General features: G+C 45.7%; 2 protein-coding genes across 3 annotated transcripts in view; one reads left to right on the forward strand and one right to left on the reverse strand.

Moving 5' to 3' along the window:
* Positions 1 to 3273, reverse strand: part of elp1 (elongator acetyltransferase complex subunit 1) — a 19915-nt gene extending 16642 nt beyond the window's left edge. For both annotated transcript variants that reach the window (XM_084455972.1, XM_084455971.1), the window contains exons 1-8: positions 3218 to 3273; positions 2778 to 2930; positions 2608 to 2689; positions 2330 to 2410; positions 1678 to 1763; positions 1176 to 1366; positions 943 to 1066; positions 441 to 534 (exon numbers count right to left, since the gene is read on the reverse strand). In XM_084455972.1, the coding sequence (XP_084312098.1) occupies positions 441 to 534; positions 943 to 1066; positions 1176 to 1366; positions 1678 to 1763; positions 2330 to 2410; positions 2608 to 2650 (619 nt within the window). In that variant the 5' untranslated portion in view covers positions 2651 to 2689; positions 2778 to 2930; positions 3218 to 3273. The remainder of the gene's footprint in view (positions 1 to 440; positions 535 to 942; positions 1067 to 1175; positions 1367 to 1677; positions 1764 to 2329; positions 2411 to 2607; positions 2690 to 2777; positions 2931 to 3217) is intronic.
* Positions 3274 to 5244: 1971 nt separating this feature from the next.
* Positions 5245 to 18156, forward strand: tbc1d2 (TBC1 domain family, member 2; the record flags this gene model as incomplete). The annotated part of the gene is made up of 15 exons (XM_084456559.1): positions 5245 to 5934; positions 7171 to 7318; positions 11247 to 11373; positions 11655 to 11788; positions 12226 to 12461; positions 12623 to 12892; positions 13009 to 13131; positions 13771 to 13881; positions 14269 to 14441; positions 14566 to 14878; positions 16000 to 16187; positions 16759 to 16879; positions 17037 to 17222; positions 17421 to 17542; positions 17955 to 18156. The coding sequence occupies 15 exons, from the start codon at positions 5245 to 5247 to the stop codon at positions 18154 to 18156; spliced, it is 3144 nt and encodes a 1047-aa protein (XP_084312685.1).
* Between the last annotated feature and the right edge of the window lie 4863 nt (positions 18157 to 23019).

Consider the following 23019-nt stretch of genomic DNA (forward strand, 5'->3'; position numbering starts at 1 on the left):
CAGAGACAGAGAGAGATAGAGAGAGAGGCAGAGAGAGAGAGAGAGAGAGAGAGACAGAGAGAGAGACAGAGAGAGACAGAGAGAGACAGAGAGAGAGAGAGAGACAGAGAGAGAGAGAGAGACAGAGAGAGAGGCAGAGAGAGACAGAGAGAGAGAGAGAGAGAGACAGAGAGACAGAGAGAGAGACAGAGACAGAGAGAGGCATAGAGAGAGAGAGAGAGAGAGGCAGAGAGAGAGAGAGACAGAGAGACAGAGAGAGATAGAGAGAGAGAGAGGCAGAGAGAGAGAGAGAGAGAGAGAGAGAGAGAGAGACAGAGAGAGAGAGAGAGAGAGAGGCAGAAAGAGAGAGAGAGAGACAGAGAGAGATAGAGAGAGAGAGGGGGGGGGTTAGAGCAGCCAGCCCAGGCCGAGCGGTGCCAGAGCTCAAACGGGAGTCTTACTGTAGGTGTTGACCTCCTCTCCCTGGCCAGCAGCCATGTCCTCCAGCCACACGGCCAGCACCGTGGAGTCACTGTTCCACAGCAGCTCCTTCACCTGGAACACGCACGCACGCACGCACGCACGCACGCACGCACGCACGCACGCACACACACACACACACACGCCACAATCTTGGTAAATGGAGATGTACAGTACAAAGTCAAATAACAAAGCTCTTTCTTTCCCCTGCAGTTTTCAGCAGAGTATCTCATGAGGAACTCGTACACAGAAAGCTCTGGGATTGTTATAAAATCTCTTTCAAGTGACTTATGTAAGACTATCTTGTTTTTTTTAATGCAGTATCAAAGTTATTTGTTTGGTGGAAACACCTGTTTAAAGCATTACAATTGACGTTAACACGGCAAGAAATTGTTACATTGAATTAATGTCTGGAAATATGTTACAGTGAAGCAAACTGAAAAGAAGTGGACGGGTTTCTGTCAACGGCCGGGTGCCGCCTACCTTGGCCCGGTCTTTGCCAAACGGCAGGGTGAAGTCGCCGTGGACCAAGCCGTTTTTCTCCAGAAAAACCACACTGTGTTTGTTGGGATGGCGTTGGGTGGCAGCTATCAAACTCCCCGACGGTCTGCGAACAGACACGTTACGCGCATCAAACCTGTCATTCACACACACACGCACACACACATACGCGCACACACACACGTTTTCCCCCAAAGGAGATAGACGGCCCTTACTTCCAGCACAGCGGCGCCTCCAGACCGTTGACGGTCTCGCTGGTGGAGTGTAGAACGCACTCTCTGGTCCAGACCCGCACCTTCCTGGCCCCGCTCCGGGGGCACACGGCGCTGACGGCGAACAGCTGGCCGTCCCCTCGCCACGTCACCCGGGGCCTGCGATCGTCCCACGCCACTGCCGGCTGAACCTCCTGGGACACACAGGGGGACAGGGTTTTACCATTCCTGGGACACACAGGGGGACAGGGTTTTACCATTCCTGGGACACACAGGGGGACAGGGTTTTACACATTCGTGTTGGCTGGGCAAGCGGACGACAAGAGAGAAGTCCTATGTGTTGACAACGGTTTTGACCCAGGTTATGAGCATGGATGCACCACACTGAACATAGAAGATCATCTCAATGGTTCAGAAGGTTGAAATTCTATAACTGTGATCTCAGTAACAGACAGACAGACAGACAGATCTCTATTATAGAATGTGTCTATGAGCATGGACTTACCGTGGTCTTCCTCTGAGCTGCCTGTTTGCCCTCAGAGCCATGGAACTGGGTCTCCTTCTTCCCCCAGCCCACAGTTATAAACTTCCCTAGTACACCGAAACACCCAGAACACAGTTATAAACTGCCCTAGTACACCCAAACACCCAGAACACAGTTATAAACTTCCCTAGTACACCGAAACACCCAGAACACAGTTATAAACTTCCCTAGTACACCGAAACACCCAGAACACAGTTATAAACTTCCCTAGTACACCGAAACACCCAGAACACAGTTATAAACTTCCCTAGTACACCGAAACACCCAGAACACATTACATTACATTACAGTCATTTAGCAGACGCTTTTATCCAAAGCGACTAACAATAATTGCATTTAACATAGGAAGAGCCAATGTACTGCTACTTGCCTGAACTCACAAGTGCATCTTCCTTCTAAAACAAGTGACTAAGAGCATTATCTAGTGCTGAAGGCAAAGTGCAAGAATCGCAATCTAAAGTACAGTGCAATATAATATAATACAATAAGTGCTTAGGCGGGAGGATTGTTGTAGTACTTCAACACAAATATAAACGTAGAACACATACACACATTCAAATTACACATCAGTTACACTAGGGGACTCTTTATTTGAACGTGAACATCGCCGTACCCTCTCCGAAGTCCTCCTGGTGGATGCCCACCTCAGAGATGGGCTCAAAGTCTTTGGTCATCATGATAATGGTTTCCTGACCTAGACGTGTAGAGAGAGAGAGGTGGAGGTCATTTAGTGTACCAATATATATCGCCAGGGATACAAAAGGTTCAGAGAAGTGGTTTAGAGAACTAGATTATTTGCTGACGGGTAAAAGCTCCTGGCCCGAGTTTAGCGCTAAGACAACAGCTCAGTATATTTCCTAGTGGGTTCCTATAGCGACAGCGTGAACTGACCTGTGGTGAGAGTGACCAGTTCCTGATCAGGGCTCCAGCTCATGGCGGTCAGGCCACTGTCCACACTGCCCACACACTCCAGCTGTGGTGTGGAAACACATAGTTAGCAATGGAGTGGCAGTGCCCACTCTTGATAGGCAATAGGCGCGTGCACGCGCACTCTCACACACCTGGTTAGTGTGGAGGTTGTAGAGGAGGACGTCACCACAGGCTGTTGCCACACACACCGACTCCTGGTCAGGCAAATCTTGGAGACCAATGACGATGCCACTCCCATCCTCTGGGAGGTAGCCCTCAGCTGTCAGGGGCACTTCATTCAACACCTACAGTAAGTGGAATATATTCATCATACAGCCTCCTCCAACAAGTCAATTAGCTAACAAAGTCACTGCCACAAGAGAAAGATAACTAGGAGGGGTGATTACTGTTTTTTTGCTTCCCTCTGGAATATGTAGAGAGTGGGTCGTATGCCCACCTCCCTTGTTCTCTGTAAAGCGCATTGTGTTGCCTCTGGGTATGAAATGTGCTATACAAATAAAGCTTTGATTGATTGATTGATTGATTGATTGATTGATTGAACCTAATCATCTCATCACACAAGGGTACCTACCTGTCCATCCCGGGGGTCCAGTTCAGTGAGGGAGTATTCTGAGACCACCAGCACGGATCCGGTGGTCCTGACCGAGCAGCACCGGGGACTCCCCGGACCGGACTGGACTGGACACCGGACACTCTTCAGCAGCTTCAGGTTGCGCATTGTGACTCTTTACATTAAACAGAAATGCCAACGATTAGAAGGTTCTGTATTTCCGACAGTGTTGTCACTGAACAGAGAAGCTCTCTAGTTAGCAGGGCAGAAGATTCCTGAGCTACAAACAAACATTACCAATATGGGACAGAATCTGGACCACGTATAGCACTTTGCAAACGTACCTTAGAGAAACTTTTCAAAGTGCTAGACTAGCTATAGCTGGCTAGTTAGTGTCAACAACAGTAACCGCCTGCATGTGCAGCGGGACCCATACATAAGAAACTCATATCCGGTAGCATTCTGGACAGAATTTCAAAATAAAGGTCACGCAAAACCAATGCAGGATACTTTTTATGATGACTGTTCATGTAAAAAATAATACTTTCCGTCCCAAATACGATAGAAAAACAAAAAAAAATATATAATTACATAAACAAATGACTTGGATAATCAATTAAAACGATTTACATCCATCAGGTATGATCTGTCAACTTTCAACCCAGGCTGTTTGAGTAGTTTATTGCAATGTCTCCCTCTATCGGAACTGAGGAAACTGGAGGTCTTTGACGTCTCTAGAAATAAAAGTTGAGCCTAACTAGTGCAGATAATACTGTTGTGCGCAGGGCAGAGATGTGCTGATTTATGCGGAGGGTTTTACAATGTCCAATACCGCCAAAACCAGATTAATGGTGCGTTCCAGGCAACCCGTAACTCGTGTTTTTCCGACCTCCTACACGTGAAAATGCTCTGGAATGGCAGTCAAACCCGTAACTTCCCACCCGGCAACTGGGAGAACATCGATCTGTACGAGTTCACGGGTGGGAAGTTACGGGTTTGACTGCCATTCCAGAGCATTTTCACATGTAGGAGGTCGGAAAAACACGAGTTACGGGTTGCCTGGAACGCGCTACGGGTCAGCCCCCTTTTCTAGTGATCGATCCGGCTGTGGTAGAGGACGGCCCACCTGTGCACCCTATACCTCCATGCTGTGCACATTCCAGATCCTCCTCCACACCACGGCCCAGTGAGGTTGAGGCATGAAGCGTTTATTCCAAGGAAGTAGTAAAGAGACGCGCGCACCATCGTCCAACTCTGAATCGCTTCAAAGGGAGGAGGTAGCTAATCTTCATATTTGATTTTCTCATCGGGTAGAGCTCAAGCAAACCTAAACACTAGGAGCGTGTATAACATTGTGAAAGTTAGTGTATAGGGCTACCATGAATGTAGCCTATAGCAGATATTGTATTTTTAAATCATTCAGTGAGAAATCAAGCAAGTAGTAGTTATTCTGGCAGTGGAAATCCTCCAGGGATCATCATTGAAACAAGTCAAATGTTAGGCTATTTGTATAGCACATTTAAAACAACCACAGTTGACCAAAGGGCTGAGCAGGATAACACAATAGCCTACATCAACATAATCATAATACCAATAACATTTACAGATCAACCTCATAATACTAATAAATACACACAATAGCAGCACAATTTAAAATGACGTCGAGGGGTCTAATACGATTGCTATGGATGAGATCTGGTCGTAGGCTATGAAAGAATTGAAAGGCACGAGAACCTGTATGATCAGTGCAATACCTGGTAGGACATAATATTGACACAACACACCCAACCATAGAAAATGAATATTAAAACTTGAATCATTCTATTAGAGATGTATACAACATTGAGATTTATGTGACAGTATTACCAATTACATCTGTACTGTATATCAGTATTACAGCATCCATGCCCATTGTCAAGCCCACACTTCCCATGTGTAGAAATATAGCCAGGGGAGAACCCCTCACTTGCTCCAAGTCATTGTTCGCTTTGTTTCTGCTTTGTTTTTCTCCTCCTCCTCTACAGTATAGCCCCTCCTCTGTTAGTGTGATGGAGGGAGAGGTCTCAGAAGGAAATCCCAGCGCTCCCCCGTCTCACTCACTTCCTCCCAGTGCAGAGGCGGTTAACCCAGCGGATGGTGCTGATTTGATCACAACACCGGGGAGCTCTGAAGAGACCGCTACTCACACACAAACCATGGGCCAGCCCCGCCCAGACCACGGGGGCCCCGCTGCATCTGCTCCCACTTTACATGACCAGCGAGAGGAAGAGGACCCAGCGATTACCACCACAGCCCTCCAGAGAGAAGACACTCATTCTGCCTCCTCTATCGCCAAGGGCCACCACAGGGGAGAGGACTCCAGTTGTACGTCTGCTACCTTCGGCAGAGACGACCAAAACGAAGCTGACCCTACTACTCCAGCAACCCCAGACAACCTCCCCACTCAACCCGGCGCCACTAACCACCAGGCCCACCTCAGACAACCCCGACCCCAAGAAAACCCCCTCAGCACTAAACTCTGTGGCTACCTGCATAAGCTTGGAGGACCTCTGAAGGCGTGGAAGCTGCGCTGGTTCACCTACGAGGAGAAGAAGAGCCAGCTGTTCTACTACAGGACGGCGCAGGATGTGACCCCGCTGGGGAGGGCGGAGCTGCGCAGCGCCACGTTCGGGTACCCCCTGAAAGGAGAGGACGGCACCTTCCACATCCAGACCCCCGAGCGCACCTTTGTCCTCAAGGTAAGCCTAAAGTGCAGTCTGACAGTACTCACACACAACCCATTACATTTTCAACATGTTCTGAAAGGGGGTTCCCAAAATATGACTTTGCCCTTATATACAAAGTTGCTCTGCGTGTTCTGGGTTTAAATTCTTCTGAAGAGGTTGGTTTTTTGTGGAGCGCGTTTTGCAATGCTGAGGGGTTGAAGAGGGATGAGGAGGGAGACATGAGAGTGAAACAGTAGATCCCTTCAGATTGGACGTCCCTCTGAGAGAGCAGTGTCAGTCCGCTGTAACAAGCGCTCTGTTGAGACTCAATTCTTCAAAATCAGAAGGGACCAGATCCTCATTGTCAAAGCTGAATCAGCCATGAATTCTACGCAAAAATTTGAGTGTTTCTCACTCTCAGTTCCCCCTGAAAGTTGAAAGAAGAGTAAACCAGAGAGATATGACAGGAATATTTCTAGATGTGCGTGTACTGAAAGGTGAAAACCCAAGAACTTAAATGTTTAATGTGTCATATTATAATGTGGCAGTACCTATCATTCTACCTATACCTATCATGGCAGCTACGCAGCTTCAAGGCAGACGTAGAAACACTGAGACGGTTCTACCTGAAGTTCGTTCAGAGCGTGGTGACCTTCGCCATCCAGTGCTGGGGTGGAAGTCTGTCCATCCAGAACAGAAACATGCTGGACAAGGTTACTAAGACGGGGAGGAAAATCAGTGGCTCAGATGTTCAGAGTATCTCTCAGCTCTCTGACCAGTATACCATCAACCTTGCCAGACGAATACTGGACCATCCTTCCCATCCACTCTTCTCAGAGTTCCCCCTACTCCCCTCTGGACGCAGGTTTAGAACGCCCAAAACAAGGACAAAACCAGCCAGCACTTCTTTTGTGCCAAGAAGCATTAAATTGTTGAACAGCTGTTGATGCCTGTTGCAGTGATGATGATGTTGATGCGATGATGTTGGTGAGGATGGTGATGACGATGATGGTGGTTGGTGACATTGTGGTGTTGGTGATGGGCGTACATTTTAATGTTTTCTGTATGCTTGATGTGTGCTAAACAAATTCCCCTCTGGGGCAATAAAGGTTTCAATTCAATTCAATTCAATTCTACTCTACTCTATTCTACTCCTGTTCTGTTCTATTCTATTCTATTCTATTCTATTCTATTCTGTTCTGTTCTGTTCTGTTCTGTTCTGTTCTGTTCTATTCTATTCTATTCTATTCTATTCTGTTCTACTCTAAGGCAGCCAATCGGGAAGCCATGATGTACTGGCTGCAGCAGCTGCAGCTGAAGAGGTGGCAGCACAGGAACCAGCTGACACCAGGACCCAGCAGGTCGTGTACAGACCCCCAGAGACCGGAGAGACAGGGGACAACCAACAACTGGCCAGGTAAGACAGTCCCACAGCCCCAGGTAAGACCGTCCCACAGCCCCAGGGAGAGAGGGGAAGGGACTATGTGTGATGGTTCGGTGTGGGACCCAGGCGCAACAGGAATGGAGGAGGCAAGGAACGGTTAAGCCCGGAGGGGCGATTTAATAAAGTAACACAAAGGGGGAGCCACAAAAAGGATGCCACAAAAATATAACAGGAGAGAAAAAATAGGAGCCACCAAACTGCCACTAAATAATAAAAATGTTCTTGGCTCAAGGGAGCCGGAGGGATCGGGAGGTGGAGCAGGGTGAGGGCTCTGCTAGCTGGTACACTCAGCAGAGGGGGTCCGGGATACTGGAGAGACGAGGAGGAGAGGCAGGGTGAGTGATAGTAATCACGAACAGGGAACGAGAAAAAACACTACAAAATACAGGTAAGTAAATCGTAGGCTAGGCTATACTTTACCACATAAAGGTTATGGTAAGATCTGGCGATGAGTGGAGAGTAGACCAGGTTCTTGTAGGGGTTGAAGGTGATTGCAGAACGAGGGACAGGTGTGGTGATGATAAATGGGAAACCGGTGAGTAGAGCCGCGCCCGCGTCATCGTCGGAGACGAGCGCGCCGTTCTTGTCGTTGCGCACGGGCCGATGTGCTGGGCATGTCGGGATCCGACTCTTCGTCACCGGAGTGGGAGGAGACTGCCGAGTCCGCGGAGCTGGCAGGGGACGGGGAACGCCCGGTAGTGAGGGGAAACTCCGGAGAGCCAGAGCGTCGCATGCCTGGGCCGAGGCGACGTGCGGTAGAGCGCGTAGGACGCCCCGAGCGCGCAGCGGGCCCAGAGGGGAGAGAGGGAGGCGGTTGTGGAGGCGAGGGCATGCGAGCCGTAACACTATGCATGTTATGCTGCATTCCACTGCCTGGGAAGTAGGAAGTTGGAGTTGAGAATGACATCACACCTGAGTTGACCGCATTCCAGAAAAAAACTCACTTTAGCCTGATCTTTGTAGCTCCAGCCAAGGTAGCCATTGTTAGTAAGTTGATAACAACACACTATGCGTTATTTCACGCATACAAACACCATAGCAACATTGTCACTGATAGAAGTTGGAACTGATTTAATGAGACACAAATAAGACAGAAGCGCTAATAACCAGTATTACTACAGCTTTCACTTATGGTTGATGTGTCGAGCAGCCATCTTAATTTTGAGGTCAGGTTGGGGTCGATTTTTTCCCCCAAGTTTTCACGGCGGAAATCCCAGTTCAAGGCGTTCAAGATTAAGATTTTGCTGGTGAACTAGGCAAGTTCCAGTTCCCAAGGCAACTGGAACGTACCATTAATGATACACAAAGCCCAGTAAGAGAAAGCCCTACTCTGGAAAAAAAAACCTACTCTTGTCACCTAAACTTCCGCAAAACATTTAGTACTTTCACAAAGTATATTTCTGTGTTGTTACAGCAACATCTTGTATACATTGTTTATCTGGGGTAACTATACAAACAATACAATACAAATATCAGTAGCCTCAACATAGTTAAGTAGTTAAGGTTGGTGACGTTATCTCTCGGTAAGCCTCACCCTGTTCTGTTTACATCTGTGGCTGGCCATGGTAGCTTTGTTCAGCCTTTGGGAGGAAGTGGGTGGGACATGAAATGCCATATGAACCTCCCTGAGATTATTGGGAAATCCTCACTGCGGTCAGTGCGAGTGGTAACACACCGGAAAGCTACTGACTCATGGTGGCCTAGAGATGAGTACGAGTATAGTTAACAGTGACATCAGATTTCCACATTTCAGTTTATTAACGTACTTACCTAAAAGCTTTTTGTTGACTGCAGGGCTGTTTTTGAGTGCAGTTAGTTAGCACTTAGACTATATGCTTACTGTACTTAGTGGGGTTATACAAAGATAAATATATTGTTGTGTTTGTCTGTTGTATTGTCACTGGTGTGGGAGGTTATATAGTTATTTCCAAGAACTGTCTGGGGGGATTGACGTATGTGTCATAGGGTGGTGTGTTTGGGTGATCTTGTACACACTTGTCTTCTCATCTAGAGGGGACTTTGAATACAAGACGAACTTGACCTTTTTGTGATGCTGCTGCTCTGGTGACTGAACATGGGCAGTCTTCCAAGTGGCTAGATTGGATCAAACATACTTGATTTTACACAGAATGAATTAACATCAAACAGACATTCTGTTGGCTGTCCTTTCAGACACCAGTTTCAGAGCAACAGTTAGAGCATTGAGTTTAACAGTTATGGCAATGGTTAACATGCCTGAAGGAGAAATGGACCTGTTCCAGTTAGCATGCCTGAAGGATCAACTGACGTGTTCCTGTGCTCCTGTGGTATGTGTTGGTCAGCCGATCTCTGGGGAAACCTTCCCTACTTGGCCCAGTCTGGCTATTCATACAGTCAGATTCAGCTCCCAGGGCATGGATTTTGTTTCCTTGGTGGGAAATAGCACAGTATACCAATGTTTTAAAACATCTCTATTGAGATTAAAATATCAGCTTTTATTTTCATTTTTATGAGACAAAGATTCAAGACAGGCCACACATTTCTATCGTTGACAGATGGCACAGTGAAGTGAAGGGAGAGGTTATGAGCTGCAGTCATGCTGTCCAGGGATGTTTGTCTGGGGCAGGTTGCTGGGGAGGGGTTTGGGACGGGAGCGATCCTGATCAGATCAGATGGGTTTTGATGCAGTGTGTGCACCATTAGCAGATTGCAGATGTTCCCTGGCAGAATCACAAAGCTGTAATGCTCCTGATGTTTCCTTTCCGTTGTCTTCTCTCGAGATTTGATTCTGGTAAACTGTGCACTAAACACTGACTGTACTGTTACTGTAAGTACTGAGGTTTGCTTCAAGTTACCAATACAATCATAAGTTCCCCTACTATCCAGTGATCCCCATGATCTCAGATATACCACTGGGTATTGTCACACAACTAAATAGTATGACACTTAGCTGAGGCAGAGGTATATTTTTGTACATTATTATCTATTTGCCTGAAAATACGTTATGTCGGCTTGTACAAGTATCCATTGGTTTTCTTGTTTTCATTTAGATTAGGTACAGTAAAGTTTTTTTTTCCTGAATAAAATTTACCCAGCATGCCTTGTGTGTTTCACCCCTAGGGAATAGGAATGTTTGGGCTACCCTAACAACTGCAGGAAGTGTCTCTGCATGGCCCTGTCAGACAGGCTGACACAGTACTGAGCCTTAGAGCAGGTGTGGCAAGACACAGAGACTAAATACAATAGCTATTACACCGCAGCATGCGGCGTGCTTCAGAGAGGCTATTTCAGACACTTCAGTCAACTAACATCCTTTAGTTATTTTAAGGCAGGAACAGAATGTCAGCGTTACATGTACATACAATTAGCTCATATAGATGTGTAGCAGTATTTAATCTAAGGTGTATATTATGTGTTTACTTGTTCATACCATTGGTGACTTTGTTTCATGGCCCTCTTTAAAAGCAAACAGTTCAACATACTTTGGTTACTACTATGGTGTTTCACAATGTCATTGAGTTCTCCGGCTTGTGTAGGCAGAACCTTGCCTATTGACTGGTAGGTGGATGAGGTATTTCATGCTCGTCCTAACATGCCCCTAACACGGTCTCCGAGTTGTTAGGTAACATTTTAGTCTGCACTGTTCCGAACTGTGCAGTACATGTTCCAATGGTGACAACACAGTCATCAGTACTACTCCCAGTATCACCACTAGCAATAAGTCCCCCCACCCACAACAACCCAGTGGAAGGAGCGAGTACAGACTTCACCTTCACCTGAGCCCAGTAAAAGCTTTAGACCAGAGAGGGTCATGATCTTCATCAGCAGCAGGGCTGACTCTACTTTAACATGATTTCACCCCCATTGTTTTTCTCCGGAAGCTTCCACCCCCACGCTTACGATTCTCTTTCCTGTTAAGCAGACAACTTCCTGCCCAGGGTGAAGATGCCCACGGGGCTGGTGGGTGAAGAGGCTGCCAGTCGCCCCGCCCCGTCACAGGGGGCGCCGCTGAGCAACATGTCCATCAAACACCCGCTGATCGAGATCCAGTAAGTGGATACAGCGCTGTGTCCGTCTCACAAGGTCCCGGTCCCAACCCTAACGCTGAGGCCTTCAGCTGGATCCTCAGGAGTGAAACTAAACTAACTTTTTGAAGACATTGTTTTAATACACAGAACTGAGCGTTTCCATGACACGAAGAGAGAAGTGCAATTTATATTGCTTTTCTTTTTCACTTTCTATGCATCAGGGATAATTGTGCGTGACTTCCCTCTCTTTTCATTGTGTGGGTTTTCTATTGATGATAGCATGTCTGTGTTTCCTTTTGAAGGAACTCTGTACACTCTCTGCGTTCCAAGCGTTCCTCCCAGGAGATGAGCCAGAGTGTGTTCCACCTGGAGGCCCCTCCATGGAACCCACCAGAACTCACAGACACCCTCTCCCCAACAGGGCAGGACCTACTCGGTATGGGTCATACTGCACATCTAAACCATCGTGTTCATTCCTCGTTTCATCAGAAAGCCAATAAGAACACATTGATAGAATAACAATAATTAATTATTATTATTATTAATAATAATAACAACAATTATTATTATTATTATAATATTAATATTATTAATAATAATAATAGTAATACATTTTTATATTTATAAAGTACTAAAGTAGGTAGTACTTTTTAGATCCCTGAGGGGAAAGCAGCACAATCAATACTAAGCATACATTTAAAATGTACAAAGTTATACACAGTAGCTAGTGCCTAGATTGTGCAAACATGCCTATATTAGGTTGTGCAAGAAACCTAGGTATGAAAGAAATGAATGTTACTTATCTTATCACTTATAACGACAATCACAAAGCCTAGACCAGTGGACATTCTCCCCTAAATCTCCCCTCCACAGTCCCCAATGCTCCAGTTGACCCCCCAACTCCAACCACACCACTCCAACTGGTGGCCCCTGCAGGGCGACACTCTCCAGCAGAGCACAGAGCGTCCTCGTCCCTGCTACCGTCTCCCTCGCCCAAGAGCAGGGGGAAGAAGAGGGTCAGCTCTGCCACCCTGCCCTCCTCCGCAGACAGGATGTCCCTCCTCCAGCAGGAGAACCACATGCTAGCTGAGGAGGTCAAGGCCCAAAAGGTCAAGACTTTTTCCAGCTCCTAAGGGGGTCTATACTGTCATTTCCCTGTCCTACCTCCACCTTCTCCTAACCCCATTTCTCTCTCTCTCCCTCTCTCTCTGTCTCTGTCTCTCTCTGTCTCTCTCTCTCTCCCCCTCCCTCCCTCCCTCCCTCTCTCCAGGAGCTGGTGTGGCTCTTGCACAAGACGCTAGAGGCGTCCCAGCTGGAGAAGCGAACGTGCACTGAGTTCCTGGCGGCCGACGGCGAGCAGGAGCGCCTGGAGCTGCTGAGGCACCGCGAGCGGCTCGCCGCCGACCTGCGTGGCCGGCTGGAGGGGCTGAAGGCGGAGGGGGAGGGGCTGAGGCGGAGCCTGGCGCAGAGGGACGCGCACGTGGCCGAGCTCCAGGAGAACATCATCCTGATGATGGAGAAGAACCACGCCACGCAGGAGGTGATGCTCTGAAGGAGCGGAGGGGTTAGGGTAGCTGAGGATGGACAAGAACGCCAGTCTCAGAGATGACGATGAGCAAGATGATTCCTGTGTGACAGCGCTGTCTAATGTTCCAGGTGATCCTGAAGCTGTCCAATCAGACCGCCTGTATGGCCGACCCCAGACGGGCGGCGCCCTCCAGCAATGGCCCGGAGGGACAGTCACTCTGCCAGCTGCAGGAGGAGAGTGAGAATCTCAAGGTGAGGAATGCAAGCAGCGTTTTTCGGCCTGGAGCTTCCGCTAACCATGTTCCGCTAACCATGTTCCGCTAACCATGTACCGCTAACCATGTTCCGCTAACCATGTACCGCTAACCATGTTCCGCTAACCATGTTCCGCTAACCATGTACCGCTAACCATGTTCCGCTAACCATGTTCCGCTAACCATGTACCGCTAACCATGTACCGCTAACCATGTTCCGCTAACCATGTTCCGCTAACCATGTACCGCTAACCATGTTCCGCTAACCATGTTCCGCTAACCATGTTCCGCTAATCATGTACCGCTAACCATGTTCCGCTAACCATGTTCCGCTAACCATGTTCCGCTAACCATGTTCCGCTAATCATGTACCGCTAACCATGTTCCTCTAACCATGTTCCGCTAACCATGTTCCGCTCACCATGTACCGCTCACCATGTTCCGCTCACCATGTACCGCTCACCATGTTCCGCTCACCATGTTCCGCTCACCATGTACCGCTCACCATGTTCCTCTAACCATGTTCCGCTCACCATGTTCCGCTAATCATGTTTGATACATGTTGCACCTTCAGCTTGGAATCTTCGCCAATCTAATTGTTCACTTTTTTACTTCCTCCTCTTCCTTGTCCTCTCAGGATGACATAGAGGCCTACAAAACCCAGAACAAGTTCTTAAACTCAGAGATCTACCAGCTAACCAAGCTATGGAGGAACAGCTCAGAGCAGGAGAAAAACTTGTTTGTGAAGGTGAGTCTGCCGAATCTGAAGAAGGCCACACGGCCGAAACGTCATTCTCATTAAAAGTTATGCCTGGAGTGTGTGACACTTTCTTTCTTTCATAGTTAACAGTTCCATTAATCAGCACCTCATATAAGTATAATTGGTGTGCGTTACCTTCTGTATTAGAGTCTGCCGACAGAACCATTCAATCATGCTTCTGACTTGAAATTACTTTCTTTCTTCCCCCCCTCCCTGCCTAAATAAAGATTACATTTTATTTAAAAATTACATTTAGGCAGGGAGTCCCTTTGAGACTCATATCCCTCTCTCAAGGGAGCCCTGCTTATGCAACACGTACAAATATAACTATAAAATACACAACAAATACAAATGATCCTCTCTTGGGTGTTGCAGTGTGCGTACCTGGAGGCCAGTAACTGTCAGATGGAGAGTCGTTACCTGGGAGTTCTGAGGAAGCTGCAGGAGAACAAGGGTCTAGAACCAGGCGAGCGGGAGGCTGTCAGGAAACTGATTGAAGACGCACTACAGGGAGATCTGCAAGGCGCTCTCCAACTGAACCCTTTTAGGTACTGTACCCCCTGGGCTGTGTGTCAACCAAGGCCACGTCTGCACCTCGCAGGGCGTCCCTCCACCCAGGAAAGTATCAATACTGCCGCCGCCACGCTGACGTTTCTCCCCATCTGCCCTTAGGGAGCACGACGAGTACGGCTTCAAGATCGCCCCGGACTACGAGCTGGAGGACATGAAGCTGCTGGCTAAGATCCAGGCCCTGGAGATCCGCTCCCACAACCTGCTGCGCCAGGAGGTGGAGGACCGGCCGCTGCTGAGCCGCTGGGCTCAGTACCTGGCCAGGCGCCCCGACGACGACCTCGGCGCCTCCCCCGAACTCAAGAGCATGCTGCGTGCCGGCGTGCCGCGGGAGTACAGGGCACGGGTGTGGCGCTGGGTGGTGAGGGCCAGGACGCTGTCCATACGGGAGCGCCACCCAGGCCGGTACAGCCAGGTAACATGACACGTATACAGCAGGCGACACCTTCGCTGGACCCCTCTACGGTGGTCATAGTCATAGTCAGTCACTTTTATTTAAACACGCACCAAATGACACCGGTTTAGGTGCCCTGGGCGTGGACCAAGGTTAGAATAGTTTTGCTTTTTTCATTAGTTTTTATTTTTATATCGTTTTAACTTTTTGTTTTCAATTTCAGTTTAGTTTTGATTAGTTTAAAAGCAGGTTTGCTAGTTTAGTTTAGTTTTTATTTTTTGAAAATGCTTGGTTTTATTTTCGTTTTTATTAGTTTCAGTATTAGTTTTCGTTTTTTTTTCTTCTGCGCTAGCCTCGTGAGACCATCCTGATCTTGTGAGCTCACGTTGTTTCACTCTGTGTGAAACAAACCATCTGGCGCACGTCAGGTTACTTCTGTGCAGGGACACAGCTAAAAAAGATGGATTTCATAACCACCCAAAAGACTAGGCTTACGTATGAAGTGAAAAAGACTAAAACTAAGGACATTTTCTCTATAATTTTAGTTTATTTTAGTTCGTTTTTTAAACACACAATACAGTTTTAGTTAGTTATCGTTTTTTTGTAAAGCGTAGTTTTTATTTTTATTTCAGTTAACTAAAATGTTTTTTCACACCTAGTTTCAGTTTTTTTGTTAGTTTTCGTTAACTATAATAACCTTGGCGTGGACTCTAAAGAACAGAAACACATAAAGGTGACATGACAAGATGAGAAAGGACAACATAATAAACATGGGGGAAACCAACATTCCTAACTGCACACATTTAAGACAGACATTCATACTACATAAAAACAACAGAAACATCTCAGTAGCCTAGTTCATGACAGTAGTGTGTTTTAAGCAGAGTCTTGAAAGTCTGTAGGTCAGGGGCTGACTTGATGGTCAGTGGGAGGTCGTTCCACAGCCGTGGAGCTGCCACTGTGAAGGCTCCATCTCCCCTTGTTACCAGCCTTGACCGGGGGACCTTCAAAAGTCTCGGTGGTGCTACCTTGTCAAAGACGTGCTGCTCAGCTCTGTGTTCGTCTTTGCTTTTAGTGACGCTCCCTCCCTCCCTCCCTCCCTCCCTCCCTCCCTCCCCACCCCCAATCCATTCATGTTCCAGCTGTGCACAAAGAATCGCACATCTACCAATCCAGCCTCCAGGCAGATCCAACTGGACCTTCACCGAACGCTTACCACCAATCAGCACTTCTCCTCTCCATCCAGCCCCACCCTACAACAGCTAGAACGCATCCTATTGGCCTTTTCGTGGCAGAACCCCACCATTGGTTACTGCCAAGGACTGAACAGGTACACAAGATGTGTCATGTACCATTATCTGTTGGCAAGAAAGGGGAAAAAAAGAATAAGAATGATATGGAAGACCAAGCTTTTCATTAGCCTCATCCAACCACCCTGATCTCATGAGCTCACGTTCTGTTCCACTGCATGCATCACTGAGGCTTTTGATTTGATGTAGGGTATATATACTGTATGTAATGGTGCTCAACGCTGAAATAGTGCCACCTAATGGTCAACAGTCCAAAGTACTGCTACAGAGAGAATTGTACTGAATAGTGTCAGCACCAGACCTGCGTCAAAATGCTATTTGAAACCATTTCATCTACTTATCTGTGCTTAATTGTTCTTGTTCCCAAAAATTCAAGCCAAACCTACCTGATACTGCAGGCAAACAATTAAGTAATTGAAAGGATTTCAAATTGTATTTTGGGCAAGTTCTGGCCAGCACCATGGTGATAGTAGTACAAGAGAGAAGTCTTATAGTACTGTAGTCACAGAGAAGTATTTTTGTGATATATGTTTGGGCAAAATGGCTGTTTAAAGTTTTAGGATGACACAGATGGCCCCTTCTCTCCTCCAGACTGGCTGCCATAGCCCTCCTGGTGCTGCAAAGTGAGGAAGATGCCTTCTGGTGCCTGGTGGCAGTTGTGGAGGCCATCATGCCACAAGACTACTACACCAAAACCCTAATCGGCTCTCAGGTAAACAGCCCAGTCTCTTTTGTAACAAGGATGTACTGTAAATGAATAGCAGTTTTCTGTACAGGTAACAACTGTGAATTTCAAGCTATTTCCAGTGAAAGGCATGTATCCATTATGAAATGACACGATTGAGAACACTGCTGTCCGTGTCACACAGGCAGATCAGCGCGTGCTGAAGGACTTCATGGCGGAAAAGATGCCCAGGCTAACGGCCCACTTTGAGGAACACAACGTGGACGTGTCCCTCATCACCTTCAACTGGTTCCTGGTGGTGTTCGTAGAGAGTCTGCCCAGCGACATCCTGCTGAGGGTGTGGGACGCCTTCCTCTACGAGGGCACCAAGGTTTGTCTTCAAACAGGTTTACATGCTACACAACAGCCGATTCTCAATGTTCAACCTATCAAATCATATGAAAGTCTCACGACGAGATGGATGTTCTAGAACTAGCAGTCTTGTGAAGCGGTCTTTAGAGAATACACCAACTAACAGCCTTCTAGATCAGAGGAGACTGTCTGATCCTTTTTCATGTATTCCTTCAAGGTGATATTTCGGTATTCACTGGCTATCTTCAAGTACAAAGAAGAGGATATCTTGAAGATCCATGACAGCGTGGAGATCTACCAATACCTACGCTTTTTTACCAAGACGATCTCAGATGTCAGGTGAGGGAACACAAAGGTCATATACTTTTAAAGTGAGTCTCACAGGTTCCAGTATGTCAACCTTTTTCACTGCGTTTTATGGTGCTGGACAAAGTAGCTTTTCAGTATTTCATTACCTAGCCTAATTGTATTATTTACCTGTCCGGTTTGTGGTTTTCTTATGGTACTGAGCTTTTCCTTTCATCTCCTGCCTTATTTAGGTGGGTTGCTAGGTGAACAGACACAGGAGCTATTTTTACCAAAGACAGACATAACTATATATAATTCAGAAAGCAGCAGCTTACGCAGAGCTACATGCTACAGTACGTTCCCACCACACGTGAGACAAAATAATTGTTGTCGGTCCCTCAAAAAATAAACAGGAACTGTCTCCTTCAGTCAGTTCAAACCAACTCTTTTCGTCTCTCGACAGAAAGCTGACCAACATCGCCTTCACTGACATGAACCCATTCCCTCGGAGACTCCTGAGAAACCGGCGTGCGTTTCACCTGGACCGCCTGCAGGGGGAGCTCCAAGAGCTGGAGGCCCAGCAGAAGGAGTTTGTTACAGAGAGCGCCGAGCGCAAGGACAAGGACCTGGACACCATGGTCAGTGAAGACGATGAGGAGCTCTGAGGTCAATGGTGGGGACACATGGATAGGGACCAGAAACGGACCCCCTAAAATGCAGAAACTTAATCACCAGGCAATCCTGACAAGAAACCAGGATGCAAAGGACTTGAGTTCTATGACAATGGAGCAGCACCGTCAGTTACAGCACATCATCATAAATTAACTGTTTAACTGCCAAAGAGGACAAGGAGGACTGGCAAGCAACAGGAGTTCTCATGGAACAAAAAGCGAGTTTGAGGCATTCTCTTTTTTAATCAGGAGGTTCTAACACGGAAATACATTATTGGTGTTAGAGGTGTCACTAGGACTCAGATGTAAGAGTTGTCTGTACCGTATTGTACACAGCCTAGGAGCATGTACTTCCATAGGCCAGGCCACAGGTACTACTTTCACTTGCATACTGTATTCCCCTTAAACTGCCCCATATTTGAGATAGAGAGAAGAGTGTTCCGTTTCAACTGCTACTAATGATGCTGCTTTGAAGTTCTTAAAAGGGGTTTTAGCATCCTGACCATCTGGTCAAGTAATGACTCGACTGAATTTGGTTCAGGAGCAGCTGTTTAGTCCTTTTGAATGTGGAGTTTATTTTTGTAGTTGCAGCACATTCACATTTTCAGCCGAACTCATAATTTACACTTGCCAAGGCCAAAGATAAAAATTGTGCTACACTTCTTACACTAGTTGTACTACACTAGTTGTATACACTAATTGAACACAGGTTATAGTTCACAGCTTGTATTTTAAAATGTTTTTAGATTTTTAGGGCAAAGTTGTGTTGTGTACATATCTACAAGGTAAATGAATGAGGACAATCAGCAGTGAGTTCAAATTTTCCATTTTATTACTTTTCTAAAAAACAAATATACATAAGAAATAATAAATATAAAAATCAAACAAAAATGTAAACGTTGTTCAATGTTACAAACAACCTTTACCGCAGAGGAAAACGCTAAAAGCTAGAGTTACACCAGACAGTTCAGCTGATGTGTTGCCTATTCATAGCAGTATCTTTTGCTAGGATTTTACTGCTGTTTCCTTGGTGACAATATAGACACAATTTCCAAGAACAAAGAGAAGTTGACTCATATCTCCAGAAACAGTGGCTTAGTTGCTGAGTAAAGCTATTCTACTGTATCAGTTCTAGTTCAGTTAGGTCTGTGTTAAGTCACATGGATCTAATGCCGTAATATTCACACCCTACCAAGATGGCTCGCCATTAAAAGAGCAGGGGAAATATGCAAACATGCAAGTCGTCTATGGTCTTTTTGATTTGAGTAGCTACTGGCTCGAACTGGCCTACTAACTCTGACTAGGGCGTTCTGCCTCTTATTAATGGAAGCTGACAAACCAGGCCTTGCATAGCAGCTGTTCACCAAGCATCTTGCTTCGCAGCCAGGGGAAAAATGAGAAATGACACATGGATTCCCCCAGTTTGCACAACACTTCTGTGTGCATCAGTGTGTTGAGTTCTCCTTCGAGTATTATTGGTAGAATTTGGCAAACAGAAAGGATGCTTTGTGAACAGCAGTATCCGATGCAGTCGGACAGAAGGAGAAACCGTAGCCTAAGGGGTTTTCTACACCTGCCATTCTGCCATCCCATCAGAATGTATTCGGATTACAAACATGACACTCGTCTGTTCAGTACATTCCTTATCCAACTGTAATCTTCTTTTTAGCTAAATATTTAAAGAATTGAGTAGGCAGAACCTACCACAGGCTGTCTACACTCATCAAAGATCCAATCACAATGCAGACCTATCCACCAGAGTGGGTTTGGCAGATCAGATTATATTCTCATCAAAATGTGACCTGTAAGAAAAATGGCTGGATTTAAGTTAAGTGAGAGGTGTAGAAACGGCCTTAAGAGTCATTCTTGTCACTGACATTTCAACCCAGTGATTCAGTTAAATCTTTGTTGTCTGTGGCTCACTGGGTTAAGGAGCGTACCGCAAGGCTAGTCCTTACTGCAGCGACCCAGGTTCGATTCCAGCCCGGGCCTGGTGCTGCTCGTCCTCCCCTCACTCTCGCCCACATTTCCTGTCAAAATCTTCACTGTCCAATAAAGCAGAAATGCCACAAAAAATATCTTTAAAAAACAAACTTGTTTAAAATATCTATAAAAACAACTTGTCTTCAATGATGGACACACCTATGAATGAAATGTTGTTTTACAGTGAAATGCAGTTAAGATTTATCCCAAGTGGATTAACTGATTGCGCTTATAGTGATTTCATTTTTTTTCCAAGGGGCAAGTTTGCACACTGGGAAAGTTTCTTCCTCAAACATTTAATAGAATATCTAATTAATACTGACTGACTGAGCTAAAAAAAACAAACTACATTTTCAACTATCATCTTTTTCTTTTCTTTTTTTTCCTTTTGTACATATACCTTAAATTTATCTGTGTTGAAATGAATACCATCTTAGTAGTGCAATTCATAACATGCTTTGCGCATTTGAAATCTTGTGGCAACGAGAATTCGGTTTGACCATTTTTTCAATATACATGCTCTTAAAATTCCATAGCTAAATCTAAGTGTCCTGTCAAGTGTTTTCCCGGAGAGAAGCGCACAGTCTTATTTGATTTCCTGTCTGGAAACAGATGTTTTTGTGAAGGATGGTGTTTGTTTTCTCCTGCCGAGAGGCTGAAAATGAAAGGTTATCATGTGAACAGTCACAGCCGTCTCACACCTCAAAAATACTGGAAACAGCCATTCTTGTCACGTCACAATATCATAATACACAGGATACTATTCAGTCTTAGCAACATATTGTTAAATCTCTCATTACAAAACAACTGCATACATTTAAATGTGCAATTCACACCGTTCTGAATCTCTTCACAAAAACAAAAAGGTCGCATTTTCTTTCTCATAAGAGATAATAAAAGCAAACATGGGGAAATGTTCTTCAGACGCTCTAGTGGCTGTTTGAGTAGCCTATTATGTGATTTTAATTTACATACACGCGTGGAACAACAGCCCAAAAGAAACTGGGAGTTTTTTTTTAAGGCTCATAACCCCCCTATCACCAAATCCATGGGGTGTCACAATGCAACACTAACCAGTGAAATAGAGGCAGATGCTATAGCCGACTGAACCAATTAAGGCAAAGTGTGAGATTGTGTCCCCTGTTCACTCTCCATTCCACCCTCACCCAACCTCACAGAGATGCCATGCCAGGAAAAGTTGTCTTGACAAAGGTTACGCAATTTGGAAGACTTATTTTATAGCAGTCAATACTGACAGTGCGCAATAATGCAACACCATCTGATAGAGCCATCAACCTCTGTATTTTCCTTTCTTGACAAATTTACAACTTACTACTCAATTGCGGCACTGAGCTTTTACCATCTATTTTACAGTCGTTCAGCCTGTAGTAATCTAAACCAACATTTTTGTTTGTGAATCAATGAATGACTGCAACTGTATCAGCCAGAGGTACGACACCCAGAAATAAAACACTAGAAATGTGTTCATACATCAGAATGCCATTAGCACGGTGCAACCCACCCTCAAGTTTATAAACAAAAACGTCGGGGGGCCAATTCTGCAGATGTGTCCACTTTCAATATGTCAGCCATTTGAAGGGGATGTATGCGAATGTTTTTCAAGGGCACAAGCTTTTCATTCTCTTACACTATATTAACAGGGTATAAATAGGCACTTCTTCCAATCATGATTAATTATATCCCACTGGGTGTCCAATCTGAACAGTGGAGAAGCCAGTTTGTTCTAATGGAAAGTCATCCTTGTCAAAGAGGGCTGCAATATCCCAGAATTTAGTCTGAGTCTGTATTGGAAGGAAACTTATAAAATCAGTTTGGACGTCCATCAATCCCAATCAGGACTAAAGAATGTAACTAATGAAACGGGAGTCAATCAACTTGAATCAGAGTCACGCTGAGTGGATTCATCGTCTCCAGGGCGGACAGAAGGCAGAGTTTGCAGCCCTCTGCACTTTTCACTCAGCAATTCTCATGTCCAATCCTGACCTGACCTGTGGCATCCGTCAACCATGAAGTCTACCTCTTTATGTCACCTTTCCGATCTGAAGGAAATGAATGGGTGTATGGTAGAGTCTGTATAGCTCACCAGATGGCTGGAGCTATTCTAACCGTGTTGCCATCTTTACTCCTATCCAATCCTTTCACAGAAGCCACTAAGAAATGTCCGGAGGATTTCTTGGGGTTAGTTGATTACAATTTGGGCCCCTCTCTGTTGCTCCTCCTTTCCTTGGGAAGGTCCGACTACCACCGTTACATCTGCTATATGATTGGGCTTCGTATGCATTTCAACAGACGGAAAATAAAAGTTTACAGCAGTCCAAGAAGATAATCCAGTTCAGTTAACACACAAAAAGTACGCTGCAAAAAAGATACCCCGCACTCATTTGAATGAAAACACATTTACGCGAACACTCCTTCATGATGTAGATTGAATCAAAATGTAAATTGAGAATCTAACGTACTTTCATTTTCAGTGGTTGATAGATAAACACACATCTAAGTGCTTCATTGTTGCATGACAAATGAATGGGCCATCTCATCAGTAGCCCAACAAAAAGCAAACTCGTTATGCAAAACGTTAACAACCATAGTGATTCAAGACATTTTAGTACTGTGTTTGACTAGATGGCAATCATTTTCTTTTAGTCTTATAAAAAGGACTTCACTACGAAAAATGCATCAGCCTTTTAAAATATGCAGCGCTTCAATATAAAGTGCTTCATTACATCGTTATTTTTTTACAGTTTCTTATTAAAATAGTGTATTCCCTTGAGTGAAACCATAGTAAACATGTTACACATTGGTAAAAATAAACATTTTGGAATGTCTTTTAAAAGTCCCATTAGGTGGTTTTGG

Source organism: Borostomias antarcticus (genome assembly GCF_949987555.1).
Source record: "Borostomias antarcticus genome assembly, chromosome: 22".
Lineage (NCBI taxonomy): Eukaryota > Metazoa > Chordata > Actinopteri > Stomiiformes > Stomiidae > Borostomias > Borostomias antarcticus.